The sequence below is a fragment of the Leucoraja erinacea genome, chromosome 26 (genome assembly GCF_028641065.1).
Source record: "Leucoraja erinacea ecotype New England chromosome 26, Leri_hhj_1, whole genome shotgun sequence".
NCBI lineage: Eukaryota > Metazoa > Chordata > Chondrichthyes > Rajiformes > Rajidae > Leucoraja > Leucoraja erinaceus.
The window spans coordinates 3,667,953-3,684,558 of record NC_073402.1 but is presented as its reverse complement, the minus strand read 5'-3'; the positions used below and the strand labels follow the sequence as shown (position 1 = coordinate 3,684,558).

The window sequence follows — 16,606 nt, the reverse complement described above, 5'->3', positions numbered from 1 at the left end:
TAGCGTGGGAAGAGATAACAACTGAGGAATGGAAATGGCACGAGGGAGAGAAGAAAGAAGCTTACTGTGCAGGAAGAATGGGAGTGGGGAAAGAAGATATTGAACCAATGTATTGCTGAGTTTTGTGCCTGCAGGACAGTATGTCAACAAGACACTATCTGGGGAGTGAGGTAAAATAATGCACAGACCCCTAAGATCGGGAAGGAGACAGCAAAAGGTAATGTAGCTCCCCGGAAAAAGGTGACCAGCAAGAATAATTGATACAGTCCTGCCCCATTAAGACCTTTGGGAAGACCAGCAGGCAGAGCGACATGCTCCTCTGTATCTCCACTCCCTAGTAACTGACCCCATCAGTAGAAAGGAGGAAGAAAAGGACCTACCCTAGTGCCCAACTTTAATTTCACCTAGCTACTGGAGGAATAAAAGGAAGGAGAAAAAAGGACACTCTAAACATCTGTGAAAGAAATAACACCGATGACTTATAATGACTTCTGGGACAAACCTCACTAAAAAGGACTGATTTCAAATAAAATATTTCTCTGCGGTTTGGAGTAGAATACCTGAATTGCGTCTAAATTATGGGTTTTAGAAATAAATTTATAAATTGTGGATTCGGTCTCGAAATTGTGCGGTGATGAATTGGGATAGACTTGTGGAATCTGACACAGGACTATTTTGGAGTTTGAGTATTAACTAACATTGCTATTATCTCATCCTCAGAAAGGCGGGAAAAGATGCAAAGGATTGTTCGGAAGAAGGATGGAACTTGGGAAGATCTGGTCATATGGAATCACTTGGGGAATATGAGAGTTGAATTAAAATTGGGATTAAAATTGGAATTAAACTTGGAACTTAAAATGGTAATTGCAATTGGAATATAATTGGGAATGGTCAAAGGAGGAACTGTGAGCAACAGGACTTCCCTTTGTGAGACCGGATTAAGGAATTATTCAGTAGTTGAGAACTGTAAAAGTGAGAACCCCTAGACAACGAATGAAGCCAATAGAATAAAAGGGAAAAAACCCCTAGATATAGAATGAAGCCAATACAGTAAACAGCTAATATAGTAATAGCTAATAGAGTAGAGAATTAACATCATGGGGAATTAACATAGTAATTAGTTACCATAGTGAAGAGTGCATACATAAATAAGAGAAAATAGAGGACAGACTTGGTTAACTGTAGGGGGAAACTTGGATTGTATTGGGAATAGTAGAGCTGATGTGTATTTGCCCAATGGACTTAAATTGTTTAACTCTTGATGGTAAAAAGGCGTATGTTGTCAAGGTGGAAAGAAATTGTCCCTGGATTTGGCATTTGTGATTGGACTTAGGATGAAATTAATAGTAAAAAAAATTGATTGTTTAAATTTGAACAGCTGGGAATGCCATAGGAATTGGAAGGGAATTGTATTATTGGCTACAATGCAGTGGAGTGAGAAGAGGAAATGGGCATTGAAATTTGAATAGTAATTGAAGGCTGAGACTGAATCTGGTTAAATTGGAACTTTTATCATGGTTTGCCTCAAATTAAAGTCACGCCTGTAGGGGAATCTGGACCGAACCCAGTGGAAAATTATATGATTACCTGTCACCAGATATACATAGTAACGACGTGTGTGGATGAAGAAGGATATTTAGTGTTGATCCTAGAATAATAAAGAGTATGTTAGGGAACAGATATGAATAGGGATAGATTACAATATAATAGGTTCAAATAGATAATAGAATAAGGATAGGTTCAAATGAAATATAAATAGTGAATGTGTGGGGATGTATGAGTGCATGATGGTAACTCGCTTTGTCCCAAGCTTCTTAGGATTTTCTAGGGTTTAGATTCGACTGTGGAAGGTGATGGACAGTAACACGGATGGAGGGAATTTGCGCCCACGGAAACTCGGGAAGTTCCTCAGACAGAACTTGTGAAGTCATGCCCTTGAAATCTAGGGGTGCTTGACAAGTTTCTGAGAAGAAACATCATCATTTTGTGTTACTGATAGATGGGAAATGTAAAGCACACTGATGTATATCTGGTTAGCTGATTATTGAGCCACTTTCGCTATCATTAATGATGGGTTATCATTATGATAAAAGGAAGGAATATTAATCCTGGCTAAATTGGAGCAGCTGGGACCTCAAAATGGGGTTAAGTTTCAGGGTTGCTGGGAGACTTGGTCAAATTGGAATTACTCTCAGCACAGCTCGTACAGGCTGCAAAGAGGAGCCAGAGTATCAGGAGCTTAGATACAATTTGCAAGCAAAGAATGGGAAGCCCTGCTAACCCTACCAATCTGATGCAAATTGCATAGAATGGACTGGATGGCTGCAAACCAGACATACACCTTGTAAATAGTTGTAAATAAGGTTGCAGAGTTTGACTTTGCCAAGTGTTGATTGGAGATGTTGAGGCTTGTCTGAGTTTTCTGTAAATCAGGGTAAATGTTTCCAAGTTGACTTCATCTCGAAGTCCATTGCGAATATAATGTATTGAGCTGCTGTATCATTGGGTTAGGGAAATGCCTGTTATGTATGAGGTTAATCGATATCTGTAATTGCGTGATTGAGAGACCACCCCCATGTGATTCGGCCCTCGACGTCCCGGGACATATAAAAGTCCGCGACCACGAGGCTCAGCGTCAGTCTTCTGGAAGAGCTCTCAGGACCACGTACCCTTCTGGAGTGTCTGTCTGAGCGAGACCTAGAGGGCTAGAACACGCAGGCACAAGGACCGAACCCACGGTGGGATAGGTACAGTGTGTGATCCGTGATGCGCTTTTGGTAAAATAAAATCTAGTTGTTTCAAGTGAATATCATTTATTCAAATTGTTTGCTATGTCGCTCTTCAAGGGAGATGCTAAATGCATTTCGTTGTCTCTGTACTGTACACTGACAATGACAATTAAAATTGAATCTGAATCTGAATCTGAATCTGAATCTGAAGTGCTACATTCAGTGCTCTTACTGAAACTAGACTGGGGGAAGCTGAGAAACGAGCAATTGTCATTCTGATAGTAATCAGTCACTCATCAGGTCAATCCACACGTACTCTGTTCTTACTCCACCATTTCTCCCCTGTTTTTAGAAACATAGAACAGAGAAACATAGAAAAATAGGTGCAGGAGTAGGCCATTCGGCCCTTCGAGACTGCACTGCCATTCAATATGGCCATGGCTGATCATTTAAAATCAGTACCTCGTTCCTGCTTTTTCCCCATATCCCTTGATCCCTTTAGCCCCGAGAGCTAAATCTAACTCTCTCTTGAAAACATCCAGTGAATTGGCCTCTACTGCCTCCTGTGGCAGAGAATTCCACAGATTCAGAACGCTCTGGGTGAAAACGTTTTTCCTCATCTCATTTATGACTATCTTGAATGTAACAAAATATCATATCATATGTAAAACTAAATGCCAACATCCTCTTTAGTTTAGAGATACAGTGCAGAAACAGGCCCTTCGGCCCACCGATTCCATGCCGACCAGAGATCCCTGGAGGTTAACATTATTCTACACACTGGTGACAATTCACAATTACATTAAGCCAGTTAGCCTACAAACCGAAGATCCAGGAGAAACCCCATGTGGTCACAGGGAGAATGTACAAACTGTGTGCAGGCAGCACCCATAGTCAGGATCGAACCTGGGTCTCTGGCGCTGTAAGGCAGCATTTTGTTTGTCATTTTGATTTAGTTTAGAGATATAATGCAGAAACAGGCCTTTTCAGCCCACCGGGTCTGCGCCGACCTGTGATCCCCGCACATTAACACTGTCGTATACCCACAAGAGACAATTTTTATATTTACCAAGCCAATTAGTCAATTAACCTACATACCTGTACGTCTTTGGAGCGTGGAAAGAAACCGAAGATCACGGAAAAATCTCACTCAGGATCTAACCTTGGTCTCCGTTGCAGCATTCGCTGTAAGGCAGCAACTCTACCGCTACGCCACCATGCCACGCCCAGCTGCTCCATTCTCTCACCATAACCTGACATAATGTATGACACAGACATTGAGGGCCGAAAGGCCTGCTCCTGTGCTGTACTTATGCGTTATTTACATGCCATGTGCCAAGTCATACCACCCCGTTTAACTGGTGGAATATTTTTGTTATACACAGTTATTATCATCATGCATGTGAGTTGCTTAGAAGGGCTGCAAAGAAGTGAGCTGGAGAAAGAATAATAAATGATTTGTATTCCCTTTCGCTTTCCACTTTAACAAAATGTGGTGTCCTAACTGAGATAGTTAACTCACAGAGACTCAAAATCAACTTGGAACCATACTGATGTATTTATCTTAGACACCCTTTAATCTCATCCAGATTTTTTTTTGTTGCACAATTTAGTTTAGTTTTTAGAGATACAGCATGGAAACAGGCCCTTCAGCCCACCAAGCCCGCGCCGACCAGTGATCCCCGTACATTAGCACTATCCTACGCACACCGGGGACAATTCACTATTTTATCAAAGCCAATTAACCTACAAACTTGTATGTCTTTGTAGTGTGGGAGTTAACAGGAAATCCTGGGGAATACCCACGCAGGTCACGGGGAGAACGTGCAAACTACATACAGACAAGCACCCGTAGTCAGGATCGAACCCAGGTCCCTGGTGCTATAAGGCAGCAACTTTGCCGCTGTGCAGCCGTGCCACCCATTCTGTTCACTTATTCAAGAAACATCATAAAAGCATCAGTGGCTTCCCCAATTAGGTTTCAAAAATATGGTAATGGATGGCTCGTGCAAACGCCATCGTTCTGAGCGTGTGTGTGGTAAATTACATTCATTGTAGCGTACACCCTTGATAGCACAAAATAATATGTAGTAAATAATATGTAGATAGAAATGTAAATAGACTGAAAATAGTAAATAATTTTTAAAGTAAATAATTTTAAAACAGTTAAAACCGTAAAAAATCGTTTTTCATTTTTTCATCCAGTGTAAAGGTGTTATTAATCATTTTTCTGAAGGATACCATCAGGTACTGGCTGATGGGCTGGTAATTGCTCATTATAAATCTAATTCAACTCATTAAATTATATGAAAAGTTCTCCACCTGAAACATTAACTCTGTTTCTCCTTCCACAGATACTGCTTGATCTGCTATGTTTCCATAAGATTTTGATCCTATTTTCTTGGATCAGAGCTCTGTCTCTGCCTGAGTGTATCTGTGTTTGTCCGTATCTGTGCTTGTCTCTGTCTGTATGTGTATGTATGTGTCTCTGTGTGTGTGTGAATGTATGTATGTGCTTGGCTGCGTGTGCATGTGTATGTCTGTGTGTGACTGTGTGTCTGTATGTGCATGTGTGTGACTGTGTTTGAATGTGTGTCTGTGTGTGACTGTGTGTGTGAGACTGTGTGTCTGTGTGTGCCTGTATGTGAGTGTGTGCATGTGTGTTCATGTGTGTGTCTGTGTTTGAGTGTGTGGCTGTGTGTCTGTGTGTGACTATGTGTGTGAGACTGTGTGGCTGTGTGTGCATGTGTGTGTCTGTATGTGAGTGTGTGCATGTGTGTTCATGTGTGTGTCTGTGTGTGCCTGTGCGTGACTGTGTGTGTGTTTGTGTGTGACCAGGGGCTGAAATCCCGGGGGGGATGGGCAAGTGGGAAACATCCCCCCCTGTTTTGAGAAGGGGGGTACTCCCCCCCCCCCCATTTTTTGTAATCCGGATTTTAAAAGCCGGTGAAATCTCCGCTTTCCGTGAGACAGTGGGGGTGGGACTGCTGATCGAGGGTGCCGATTGGACGAGAGAGACATCTGCAGGCAATGTGGGCGGGACATGATGATTCAGCACGATCATTGGAGGAGGGAAGTGTCGGTCAGAGGCAGAAGTAGTGGGGTGGGACTGAGGATAGAGCCCGGTGATTGGAGAAGGGAGACGTGGCACAGACCTGCTTCTCATCCGCAGCCAGGATCGATCCCGGTTCCGGCGCCGGCCGCCCCCTACCCGAGTGCCCCCACACCCGATTGCCCCCCCCCCCCCCCACACGTGTGGCCAGAGAGGTCGGGTGTCAGACTGGAGCTGTACTCTCAGGCCCACAGCCAGCGCAGAGAAGCAGCGCTAAACCCAGCCTCTCTGCCTCTCCTGCCAGGTTAACCTACAGCCCTGCCTGGACCTGCGGGAAATATGGCCCAGGTTTACAGCCAGCGCGGAGAAGTGAGTTGAGCTGCATTTAGCGCTGGATTGAGCCTCCGAAGCATCGTGTGTGTGTGTGCGGGTGCGCATGCGTGCGCCGCCGCCAATAAATTGTGTCCCCCCTGTCCCCCGGTCCCCTCCATATTTTGATAACAATTTCCATGCCTGTGTGTGACTGTGTGTGTGCTGTGTGTGTGCCTGTGTATGCCTGTATTTTCAGCTGCAGATCTCACTAAATGTAAGTGTGCATTTAAGCCTCAGCTATGAGAGAGACAATGCTCCATGTGGACTGTTACAAAATATTACATTTACATTTACACATACAACGGCCAAAATAATTATGAAAAGTAGGAAAACATGCAAACCTTTTCCAGTCCATCTTCCTTCAGGCTGACGACGTCCAGATCAAAATCGGTGCGTAGTCCAGTGGTTTTGTTAAATATGATTCGGCCTGTTAATCCTTCCCATTGAGCCTCAAAGGGAAAATAGAGCATGGTGATTACACAGCAATACAAATCATTACTACAACAGTAAACTTTAATTACAATCTCACAATGAAATTATCCTAATTCCCCCTCCTTGTGGAATATGGTTAATTAATCATTGCCTTTCTTCATTCACTGGCTGCAGCTCGCTCTGTGAATCCCATTCGGCTCAACGCACTGATTTATAGGCACAGCCATTGTGAAAGTCATGTATCTTGTTTCAGACGTTAATAAGATTATGTGTCTCATCAGTGGCTCAGATGTCATTTGGAAAGAAGAAAGGGTGCTGCTTTCATCTCGCCAGTTCCTATTGCAAGCTTCTTATCTCCCAGCCTTTTGTAACGGTGCGTGTATCTGTCAGGAGTGGAGTGAGTGGAGTACTAACTGGAAAGTGGTGGAACGTCTTATTAGCTCTCTCATTAACCTTCATAACCCACGGTGACTGCAAATGTGCTGCTACCTAATGAATTAGAAACTTGGGTTCACCCTGGTCTGTATCGGTGGGTGCACCTGCTGACTTGTGACAGGAGCTGTAGGGGAATGATGAATGAATCCGCAGGAGAACCTCCCTGGAACTGCACTGGAACAAATCTGATGCCGAGCTGTAGAATTAGTGTCGCTCTTCGCAATCCGCCTTGTTTGTAATGCCTGGGAGCAGCTTGGTAACAAATGGCCTGTGATCACAAATGTTTGAAGTGATATTCTCTTGTGGAAAACCTGGGATGGTTTGTATTGAACAATAAGAGAAACAGAGGATGTAGGTTTGCGGTGAAGGGGGAAAGATTTAAGAGGAGTCTGAGAGGTAACTATTTCCCACAAAGGGTAGTGGGTGTATGGAATGAGCTGCCGGAGGCAGTAGCTGAGGCCGAGGCAGATACTATCACATCTATCAAAAGATATTTGAACAGGTGGATAGCAATAGTTTTAGTGATATGGGCCAAACGCAGGTGTACGAGTGTACATGTGACATTTTGTTCGGTGTAGGCAAGTTGGGATGAAGGGCCTGCTTCCACACCGCATGACTCTTTGATTATGAATCTAATAACATTAGGCCAATAAACTTAAAACTCAGCCTGAAGACAGGTCTCGACCTGAATTGTCACCCAGAGATGTGGCCTGTCCCGCTGAGTTACTCCAGCATTTTGTGTCTATATTCGGTGTAAACCAGCATCAGCAGTTCCTTCCAACACGAAGTAAAACTGAGTTACCACACAGGGGGAGCAACAAGGCATCAAGGCTGGGATCTGGTCATGCGTCGCTGTCCAGAATCAGAATCATACGTTATACTTTATTAGCTAAGTATATTTTGCAACATACAATGAATTTGATTTGCCATACAGTACTAATAAAAAGCAACAGAACACACAAAATATATTTTAACATAATCATCCACCACAGTGACTCCTCCACATTCCTCACTGTGATGGAAGGTGAAAAAAAGTTAAATCTCTTCCCTTCTTTGTCCTCCAGCGGTCGGGGGCCTCTAACCTTCTGTTGATGGGACGATCTTACTCCTGTAGCCCGCAGCGGGCCCGCTTCATCGGGGCGATCAAGCTCCTGCACCGGGAGGGGATTCTCAGCTCCCCCGCACCGGCCGATCTACCCCGGGTCGGGGCTGGTCAAATCGTTGTGCGGTTTTGGAGCTTCCCGACTCGGTCTCTCCCAGAGACTGCGAGCCCTTGATGTTGAAATCCACAGTTGATGTTGAAATTTATGTGGAAGCGACGATCCCAGCCAAGGAATCGGCTCCGATGGTAAGTCAACGCCCCGCAGTGGGGCTCAAAGTCAGTCCCGAGCAAGGCCTCCAGCTCAGTGATGTTAAGCCGCAGAGTGACCGGAGATACGATCCGGAAAACCATTGCATCTCCCACAAGGTAAGAGATTGAAAAAACGTTTCCCCCAACCCCCAACATAAAACAAACCAGAGAACATTGACTCAAACTTTTTAAACACATTAAAAATAACAAAAAAAGACGAAAAGGACAGACAGACTGTAGCCGAGGCTGTCATCGAAGCGCTACCCGATGGAACTTGAGGTTGAGCTAGAGGTGGACTTCTGATCCATGTGTGTTACAGTTGCAATAATAAGGCCAGCACACAACTGCAATAAAATGCATCAGTCTCTGAACCATTAAACTCTTTGCAGAGTAAGTGTTAGAAGCAGCTGCCTCTGTTGCTATGTGACGATACAGAACATACTTTACACATTATAACCTTTATGGGCTCCAGAAGGCAATGTAAAAGGAAGAGCCTGCTATAAACATCACAGAACATTATTTTTATTATTCCCATAATATTAGAAATGTTGATTAATGGAACGTTTCTCTGTTATAATATTGTACCAAGTCAGTGCTGTTGATCAAGACAATTCAAACAGTTTCTTGTCCAATTGTAATGTCTGTCAGCAAACAACAAAAACAATGCCCCCAAGTCTATGTAGTTTGGAGCCTATTTGGAGGTTGTGGTATTTAATAGTCTGATGGCCGTAAGGAAATACTTGCTTGTGAACCTGAACTTAGCTTATCTATTCCCCTCATGATCTTATACACTTCTATAAGATCACCTCTCATCCTTCTAAGCTCAAAGGAATACAGTCCTAGCCTGCCCAACCTCTCCCTATAGCTCAGACCCTCAAGTCCTGGCTACACACTCACCATGTATCTGATCTTTATACCCGCACAAGATCTACCATACATAGCATCAGACATGTACATTGAAGATGACCATGCTCTGGGAAACCTTGGATTATGAACCTTAATGAAGCCATAGTCTTGGTCAGCATGGCCGAGTAGGGCCAAAGGGCCTGTTTCCATGCTGCCTGAAGATGAATATGAGTACTGAAGGTAGCCATTCAGTCCATCATACTTGTCAAGAGTCAAGTGTGTTTACTTGTCATATGTACCAAAAACGGAACAATGAAAATGAAATAATATGCTTATACTTCAAAAAATTAATGTCATTCACCAACGTAACCATCAACACCCTGCAAATGTTACTCCTCTATGTAATTCCACTTTCAAAATTATAATTGAGTCTTTTAATCAAGTGTGTGTGTGTGTGTGTGTGTGTGTGTGTGTGTGTGTGTGTGTGTGTGTGTGTGTGTGTGTGTGTGTGTGTGTGTGTGTGTGTGTGTGTGTGTGTGTGTGTGTGTGTGTGTGTGTGTGTGTGTGTGTGTGTGTGTGTGTGTGGGAGGAGGGTCAGAACAAAGCCTGGCAAGTAAAAACAGACCTTTTGAAGTATATCTAGTCACTGGTGCACTGGGATGTGTTTTTCTTATTAACTTCATCAAAGCCATCATGATTTTGAACACTCCTTTCAAGTCATCTCTTATTTGCCTCCACTCCAATAAGAACAGTTCTTCATGTAAATGCCCATACCTGATGCAATTACAATATATCTCCAATAATATCAATTCTGCAGTTTAGATCTGAGTTGCAGTTTAAATGTTAGTGGGGCTACTTCCAAGGAAATTGATAGCCTTAAATTGGGTTTTAGTTTGCTGTTCAACTGATTGCAATTCTGAAAGAACCATGAAAAATGTGGTAAAGGGAAATTCAAGGAGAAAAAAGAGGTATTATCAGCATTGTATGTCTATAGTTTCCTGTCCATAATCACCCCAGCATTCAATCATGAAAATGCCAGAAGAAACTGCCTTCAACTCCCAAAACATTGTCCATTTCTCTCTACAGATACTACCTGCTCCCTTGAGTTCCTCCAGCAGTTTATTTGTTTGCTCACGTGTCCAGCATCTACAACCTACTGTTTCTCATTTGCAGATCTGATTCCACTTAATGCCAATAGACTTGAAATGAGCACAACACATTAATGGACACAGCCACTCACATTGATTAGTGCGGGTGTCAGCGGTTATGGGGAGAAGGCAGGAGAATGGGGCTGAGAGGGAAAGATAAATCAGCCATGATTGAATGGAGGAGTAGAATTGATGGACCGAATGGCCTTATTCTGCTCCTAGAACTTATGAATGAATCTCTTCCTGCACATGATCCACATCCCTCCATTCCCCACATATCCTTATGCCCATCCCCAAGCCTCTTAAATACCACTATCGTATCTATCTTCAACACCCTGGCAATGCATTCCACTCTCTATGTAAAAACATGCCCCACACATCTCGTTTAAACCATATAACATGAAACTAAATCAAGGACTGGTTTATGACAATGGCATTGTCGGAAACACTGGAAACACTGGCAATGCTTTAAAGGTACAAGTGAGTCAGAAGGAACTGCAGATGCAGGTTTACACCGAAATAGACAAAAAGTGCTGGAGTAACTCAGCAGGACAGGCAGCATCTCCAGATAGAAGGAATGGGTGACGTTTTGGGTCGAATCCCTTCTTCAGACGGTGAGGCGTGAAAAAGAGATATCAAAGGGGAAGATGGTCAAAGGAGAAGTATGATACAAGGTATAAATATGATCATTATTGAATTGAGGGAAAGATAAATCAGCCATGATGAAATGGTGTAGCAGACTTGATGGGGCCGAATGGCCTATTTCTGCTGCTATAAAGGATGAGCTAATTGACCTTACGGATGTATTCTCACAACCGGTTATTACCTCTTTTATGAAGTTCATGAAACGGCTCCCGAATCGCCAAGGTTTGTGCCGATGGCACTGCAACGAGTTAACCGTCATCTGAGGAGCTCGTTGGTAGGACATTGATACAATATGAACTGCATCGTATGTCAGAGCAGCATCTGTCTGAAATAAATGTGAAAACTGTTTAAGTTGATTTCTCAAAATGTCTTTGCTTACGACAGCACACGTTAGCTCTGAGCCGGCAGGCTTTTGACAAGTAAGCTTTATAGCATAGATATTACAGTGCATTGTAACATTACTTACACTATAAATTATTCTGTCAACACTGCTATATTAATTCTGAGCAGCCCCTTTCAAAATATTATATCTCATAAAGGTTGCTTTCATAATGGTTATCAGAAATCAAGGTGGCTAGCTGTCATCTATTGTTTGTCTGTCATCTAAATCTAAGTTATATAGATAACTCTACTAATCTGTAAATCTATTCTTGACAGTAAAAGACTTGTTCTGATATTTTTTTCCCAATCACAGCTTACTTAAGATTTAGGTTTTTATACTGGCTGTAAGATGGTTGTATTTGGTGGGATCTATTATGGTTCTAAGACCGACATCTAACTTGGTTGCACCCTCAGATAGGAGTGAGATGGACAAAAGAGGTTATATTAATTTTAGAAATCGAAATTTGCTTTAGTTATTTAGTTACACTGTGCTAGATGGAAACGCCATTTCAAATTCTTTAGGATAGCATGGTGGCGCAGCGGTAGAGTTTCTGCCTTAAGGGCCTGTCCCACTTTTACGACCTAATTCACGACCTCTGTCGAGTTTGCCCTTGACTCATACTCGCAGCATGGTCGTCACGAGGTCATAGGAGGTCGTAGGAGGTCATAGGTAGGTCGTGGCAGGCCGTGATGCTAGTCGTAGGTACTCATGGCATCAAGTAGTTCGGGGCGTTTTTCTAGCCGGATGAAAAATGTCCACGAGTAAACTAGGTTGTGAATTAAGTTGTGAAAGTGGGACAGACGCTTTACAGTGCCAGAGACCCAGGTTCAATCCTGACTACAGGTGCTGTCTGTCTCGAGTTTGTACGTTTTCCCCATGTTGGTTTTCCCCGAGTGCTCCAGTTTCCTCCCGTACCTCCAAAGACGTGCAGGTTTGTGGGTTAATTGGCTCTGGTGAAGATTATAAATTATCCGTATTGTGTAGCATAAAGACAGTGTGCAGGGGTTGCTGGTCGGCGCGGACTCGGTGGACCTGCTCCGTGCTATTTCTCTATCTCTGATAATGGTACCTGGGGAAATATTTAACAATCAACACTTCCAGCTCCAGAGCTATTTTAGCCGTTCATAAGGACATACCTTGAGGGATACTGTACCTTCCCTGAGATTATGTATTGCAAACCAATTGACTAATATCGACCTGTTTTTCACGTTGATTTTATAGAGATTATCGTCTTTATGAAATATTAGAATTTGAACAAGGTTTGTTATTCTTAGAGGTCAGCTGACTGTACTCAACCACAGTTTAAAATTGACTCACTCTTCCAAAGTAAGAGAGAGCAAACTGACTCCTTCAAACTGGTTCCTATCCAGAGTCAATATTGGCCATGTATTTACATACAACCTTAAATGTCAAACAAAGTTGTCTGCCGAGGCAGAGAAAGAACTATTGTGCTCGACACCCAGGGGGCTGCTTGGGTTCCTCATCAATAATTGTTCCTCAGCCAAATGTACTTACTCTGGACATGGCGGGTGGAATGAACGGATCCACCGGGAGTTTAGAGAGGCTGGGCAGACTTTGTAAGAGGAATGTATTTAGACTTTAGACTTTAGCGAAACCGTGCAGAAACAGGCCCTTCGGCCCAACGAGTCCATGCCGTACAGCAATTATCCCATACACTAACACTATCTTGTACGCTAGGGACAATTTACAATTTTTACTGAAGCCAATTAACCTATAAACTTGTACGTCTTTGGAGTGTCGGAGGAAACCGGAGCACCTGGAGAAACCTCATGCGATCACAGGGAGAACGTACACACTCCGTACAGACAGCACCCGTTGTCAGGATTGAACCCGAGTCTCTGACCCTGCTTTAAATGATTTAAACTGATTTAAATGAGTAGCGAGAGCAGGCTATACTCCAGGGGTCAAAGTTGATGGGTTTCAGGATGGAGGAGAGAGTCAGCTTGGACTCAAGTCGATGCTGAGTTTACATATGGTCTGCTTCAACCTGAAAGGACATTTACAGAGCGGCAGAAACATAGTTTTTGGCAAGGATTGGAAATGAGAACATTGGTCATAGAAACATAGAAACATAGAAATTAAGTGCAGGAGTAGGCCATTCGGCCCTTTGTGCCTGCACCGCCATTCAATATGATCATGGCTGATCATCCAACTCAGTATCCCGTACCTGCCTTCTCTCCATACCCCCTGATCCCCTTAGCCACAAGGGCCACATCTAACTCCCTCTTAAATATAGCCAATGAACTGGCCTCAACTACCCTCTGTGGCAGAGAGTTCCAGAGATTCACCACTCTCTGTATGAAAAAGGTTCTTCTCATCTCGGTTTTAAAGGATTTCCCCCTTATCCTTAAGCTGTGACCCCTTGTCCTGGACTTCCCTAACATCGGGAACAATCTTCCTGCATCTAGCCTGTCCAACCCCTTAAGAATTTTGTAAGTTCCTATAAGATCCCCTCTCAATCTCCTAAATTCTAGAGAGTATAAACCAAGTCTATCCAGTCTTTCTTCATAAGACAGTCCTGACATCCCAGGAATCAGTCTGGTGAACCGTCTCTGCACTCCCTCTATGGCAATAATGTCCTTCCTCAGATTTGGAGACCAAAACTGTACGCAATACTCCAGGTGTGGTCTCACCAAGACCCTGCACAACTGCAGTAGAACCTCCCTGCTCCTATACTCAAATCCTTTTGCAATGAAAGCTAACATACCATTCGCTTTCTTTACTGCCTGCTGCACCTGCATGCCTACCTTCAATGACTGGTGTACCATGACACCCAGGTCTCGCTGCATCTCCCCCTTTCCCAATCTGCCACCATTTAGATAATAGTCTGCTTTCCCGTTTTTGCCACCAAAATGGATAACCTCACATTTATCCACATTATACTGCATCTGCCAAACATTTGCCCACTCACCCAGCCTATTCAAGTCACCTTGCAGTCTCTCCTAGCAGCATCCTCCTCACAGCTAACACTGCCCCCCAGCTTAGTGTCATCCGCAAACTTGGAGATATTGCCTTCAATTCCCTCATCCAGATCATTAATATATATTGTAAATAGCTGGGGTCCCAGCACTGAGCCTTGCGGTACCCCACTAGTCACTGCCTGCCATTGTGAAAAAGGACCCGTTTACTCCTACTCTTTGTTTCCTGTTTGCCAGCCAGTTCTCTATCCACATCAATACTGAACCCCCAATGCCTTGTGCTTTAAGTTTGTATACTAATCTCTTATGTGGGACCTTGTCGAAAGCCTTCTGGAAGTCCAGATACACCACATCCACTGGTTCTCCCCTATCCACGCTACTAGTTACATCCTCGAAAAATTCTATAAGATTCGTCAGACATGATTTACCTTTCGTAAATCCATGCTGACTTTGTCCAATGATTTCACCACTTTCCAAATGTGCTGCTATCCCATCTTTAATAACTGACTCTAGCAGTTTCCCCACTACCGATGTTAGACTAACTGGTCTGTAATTCCCCATTTTCTCTCTCCCTCCCTTCTTAAAAAGTGGGGTTACGTTTGCTACCCGCCAATCTTCAGGAACTACTCCAGAATCTAAAGAGTTTTGAAAGATTATTACTAATGCATCCACTATTTCTGGAGCTACTTCCTTAAGTACTCTGGGATGCAGCCTATCTGGCCCTGGGGATTTATCGGCCTTTAATCCATTCAATTTACCCCACACCACTCTCCGGCTAACCTGGATTTCACTCAATTCCTCCAACTCCTTTGACCCGCGGTCCCCTGCTATTTCCGGCAAATTATTTATGTCTTCCTTAGTGAAGACGGAACCACAGTAGTTATTCAATTGGTCCGCCATATCCTTGTTCCCCATGATCAACTCACCTGTTTCTGACTGCAAGGGACCTACATTTGTTTTAACTAATCTCTTTCTTTTCACATATCTATAAAAACTTTTGCAGTCAGTTTTTATGTTCCCTGCCAGTTTTCTTTCATAATCTATTTCCCCTTTCCTAATTAAGCCCTTTGTCCTCCTCTGCTGGTCTTTGAATTTCTCCCAGTATGCTGCTTTTTCTGGCTAATTTGTACGCATCATCCTTCGCTTTGATACTATCCCTGATTTCCCTTGTTATCCACGCTCCTTCTCCATCCCAAAGGAGAAGTTTGAGACTTACCTTCCATCACACAACACCGCACCCACTGCAAATATTGACTGCCATTGACAATATCTGAGCTATAATCCTTCTGAAGCGTTCAAATATCACTGGGACTGGGGTGAAGATTAAGAAGCCTTTATCGTCACCATTCGAAACAGATTTCCACAACATTTCTGATGATTTACACTGTTGCTTCCATTAACCATGCTGGATCTCATTCATAACCTACATAACATCATCATCAGGTAGTCGCATAGATGCTAGTCTCGCAGCTATCATCTTGCAGATGTGGGATCTATATAGATACTGGATGTTAACCATCATCACAGGACAACACGTCAAGTACCGTAAAATTATTTTGCTGAAATTGAGTTTGTGAAAAGCTCAATACAAGCAAAGCTTTACTTTTCCTTGTGGACACTTTGTGAACAGCAAAATAATTCACTGATTTATTTTAACTGAACTAATCAAATATTGGGCTTTATGGGCTTTTCTGGTGTGTTAAGGATGTTTTTGTTCATTTGTTGCTGGCGAGAAACAGAATGTGAGAGCGCTGACCTACATGTTATGCTGATGGCATGCCTCCACATTCTGAGTCACACATTTAGGATGCCCATTGCTTTACCAAGTTTACAAGTAGTTTAAAAAGTGTCCTAACTCAAAACACAAGGCCCCTCCTATAATTGGCAGCAGTGTGGCACAGCTGGTAGTTCATAGGCTGTAGGAGCAGAATTAGGGCATTAGACCCATCGAGTCCACACGTTCTCCTTGTGATCATGTGGGTTTCCTCCGGGTACTCTGGTTTTCTGCCACATCCCAAAGGCATGTGGGTTTGTAGGTTAATTGATAAGTGAGATAACATAGAACCAGTGTGAAAGAATGATCGATGGTCGGTGTGGACCTGTGGGTAGGACTGTTTTCATGCAGCATCTCTTAACTAAACTAATATATAGCAAATAAAAAGGCAGCAAATCCCTGATATGTTTGGGTAGTACAGTTGTGTAGATGGTAGGGCTGCTGCCACACTCCGCCAGGTTTGATCCTGAATTCAGGTGCTGTCAGTGTGGAGCTTGCACG

At 43.3% G+C, this 16,606-nt stretch overlaps 1 protein-coding gene across 1 annotated transcript in view; it reads right to left on the bottom strand.

The window, feature by feature from the left end:
- Positions 1-16,606, bottom strand: part of LOC129709602 (glutamate receptor ionotropic, kainate 3-like) — a 593,488-nt gene that overhangs the window by 314,809 nt on the left and 262,073 nt on the right. Inside the window, exons 7-8 of the mRNA XM_055656054.1 lie at positions 11,192-11,335; positions 6,495-6,602 (exon numbers count right to left, since the gene is read on the bottom strand). Coding sequence (XP_055512029.1) covers positions 6,495-6,602; positions 11,192-11,335 — 252 coding nt within the window. The remainder of the gene's footprint in view (positions 1-6,494; positions 6,603-11,191; positions 11,336-16,606) is intronic.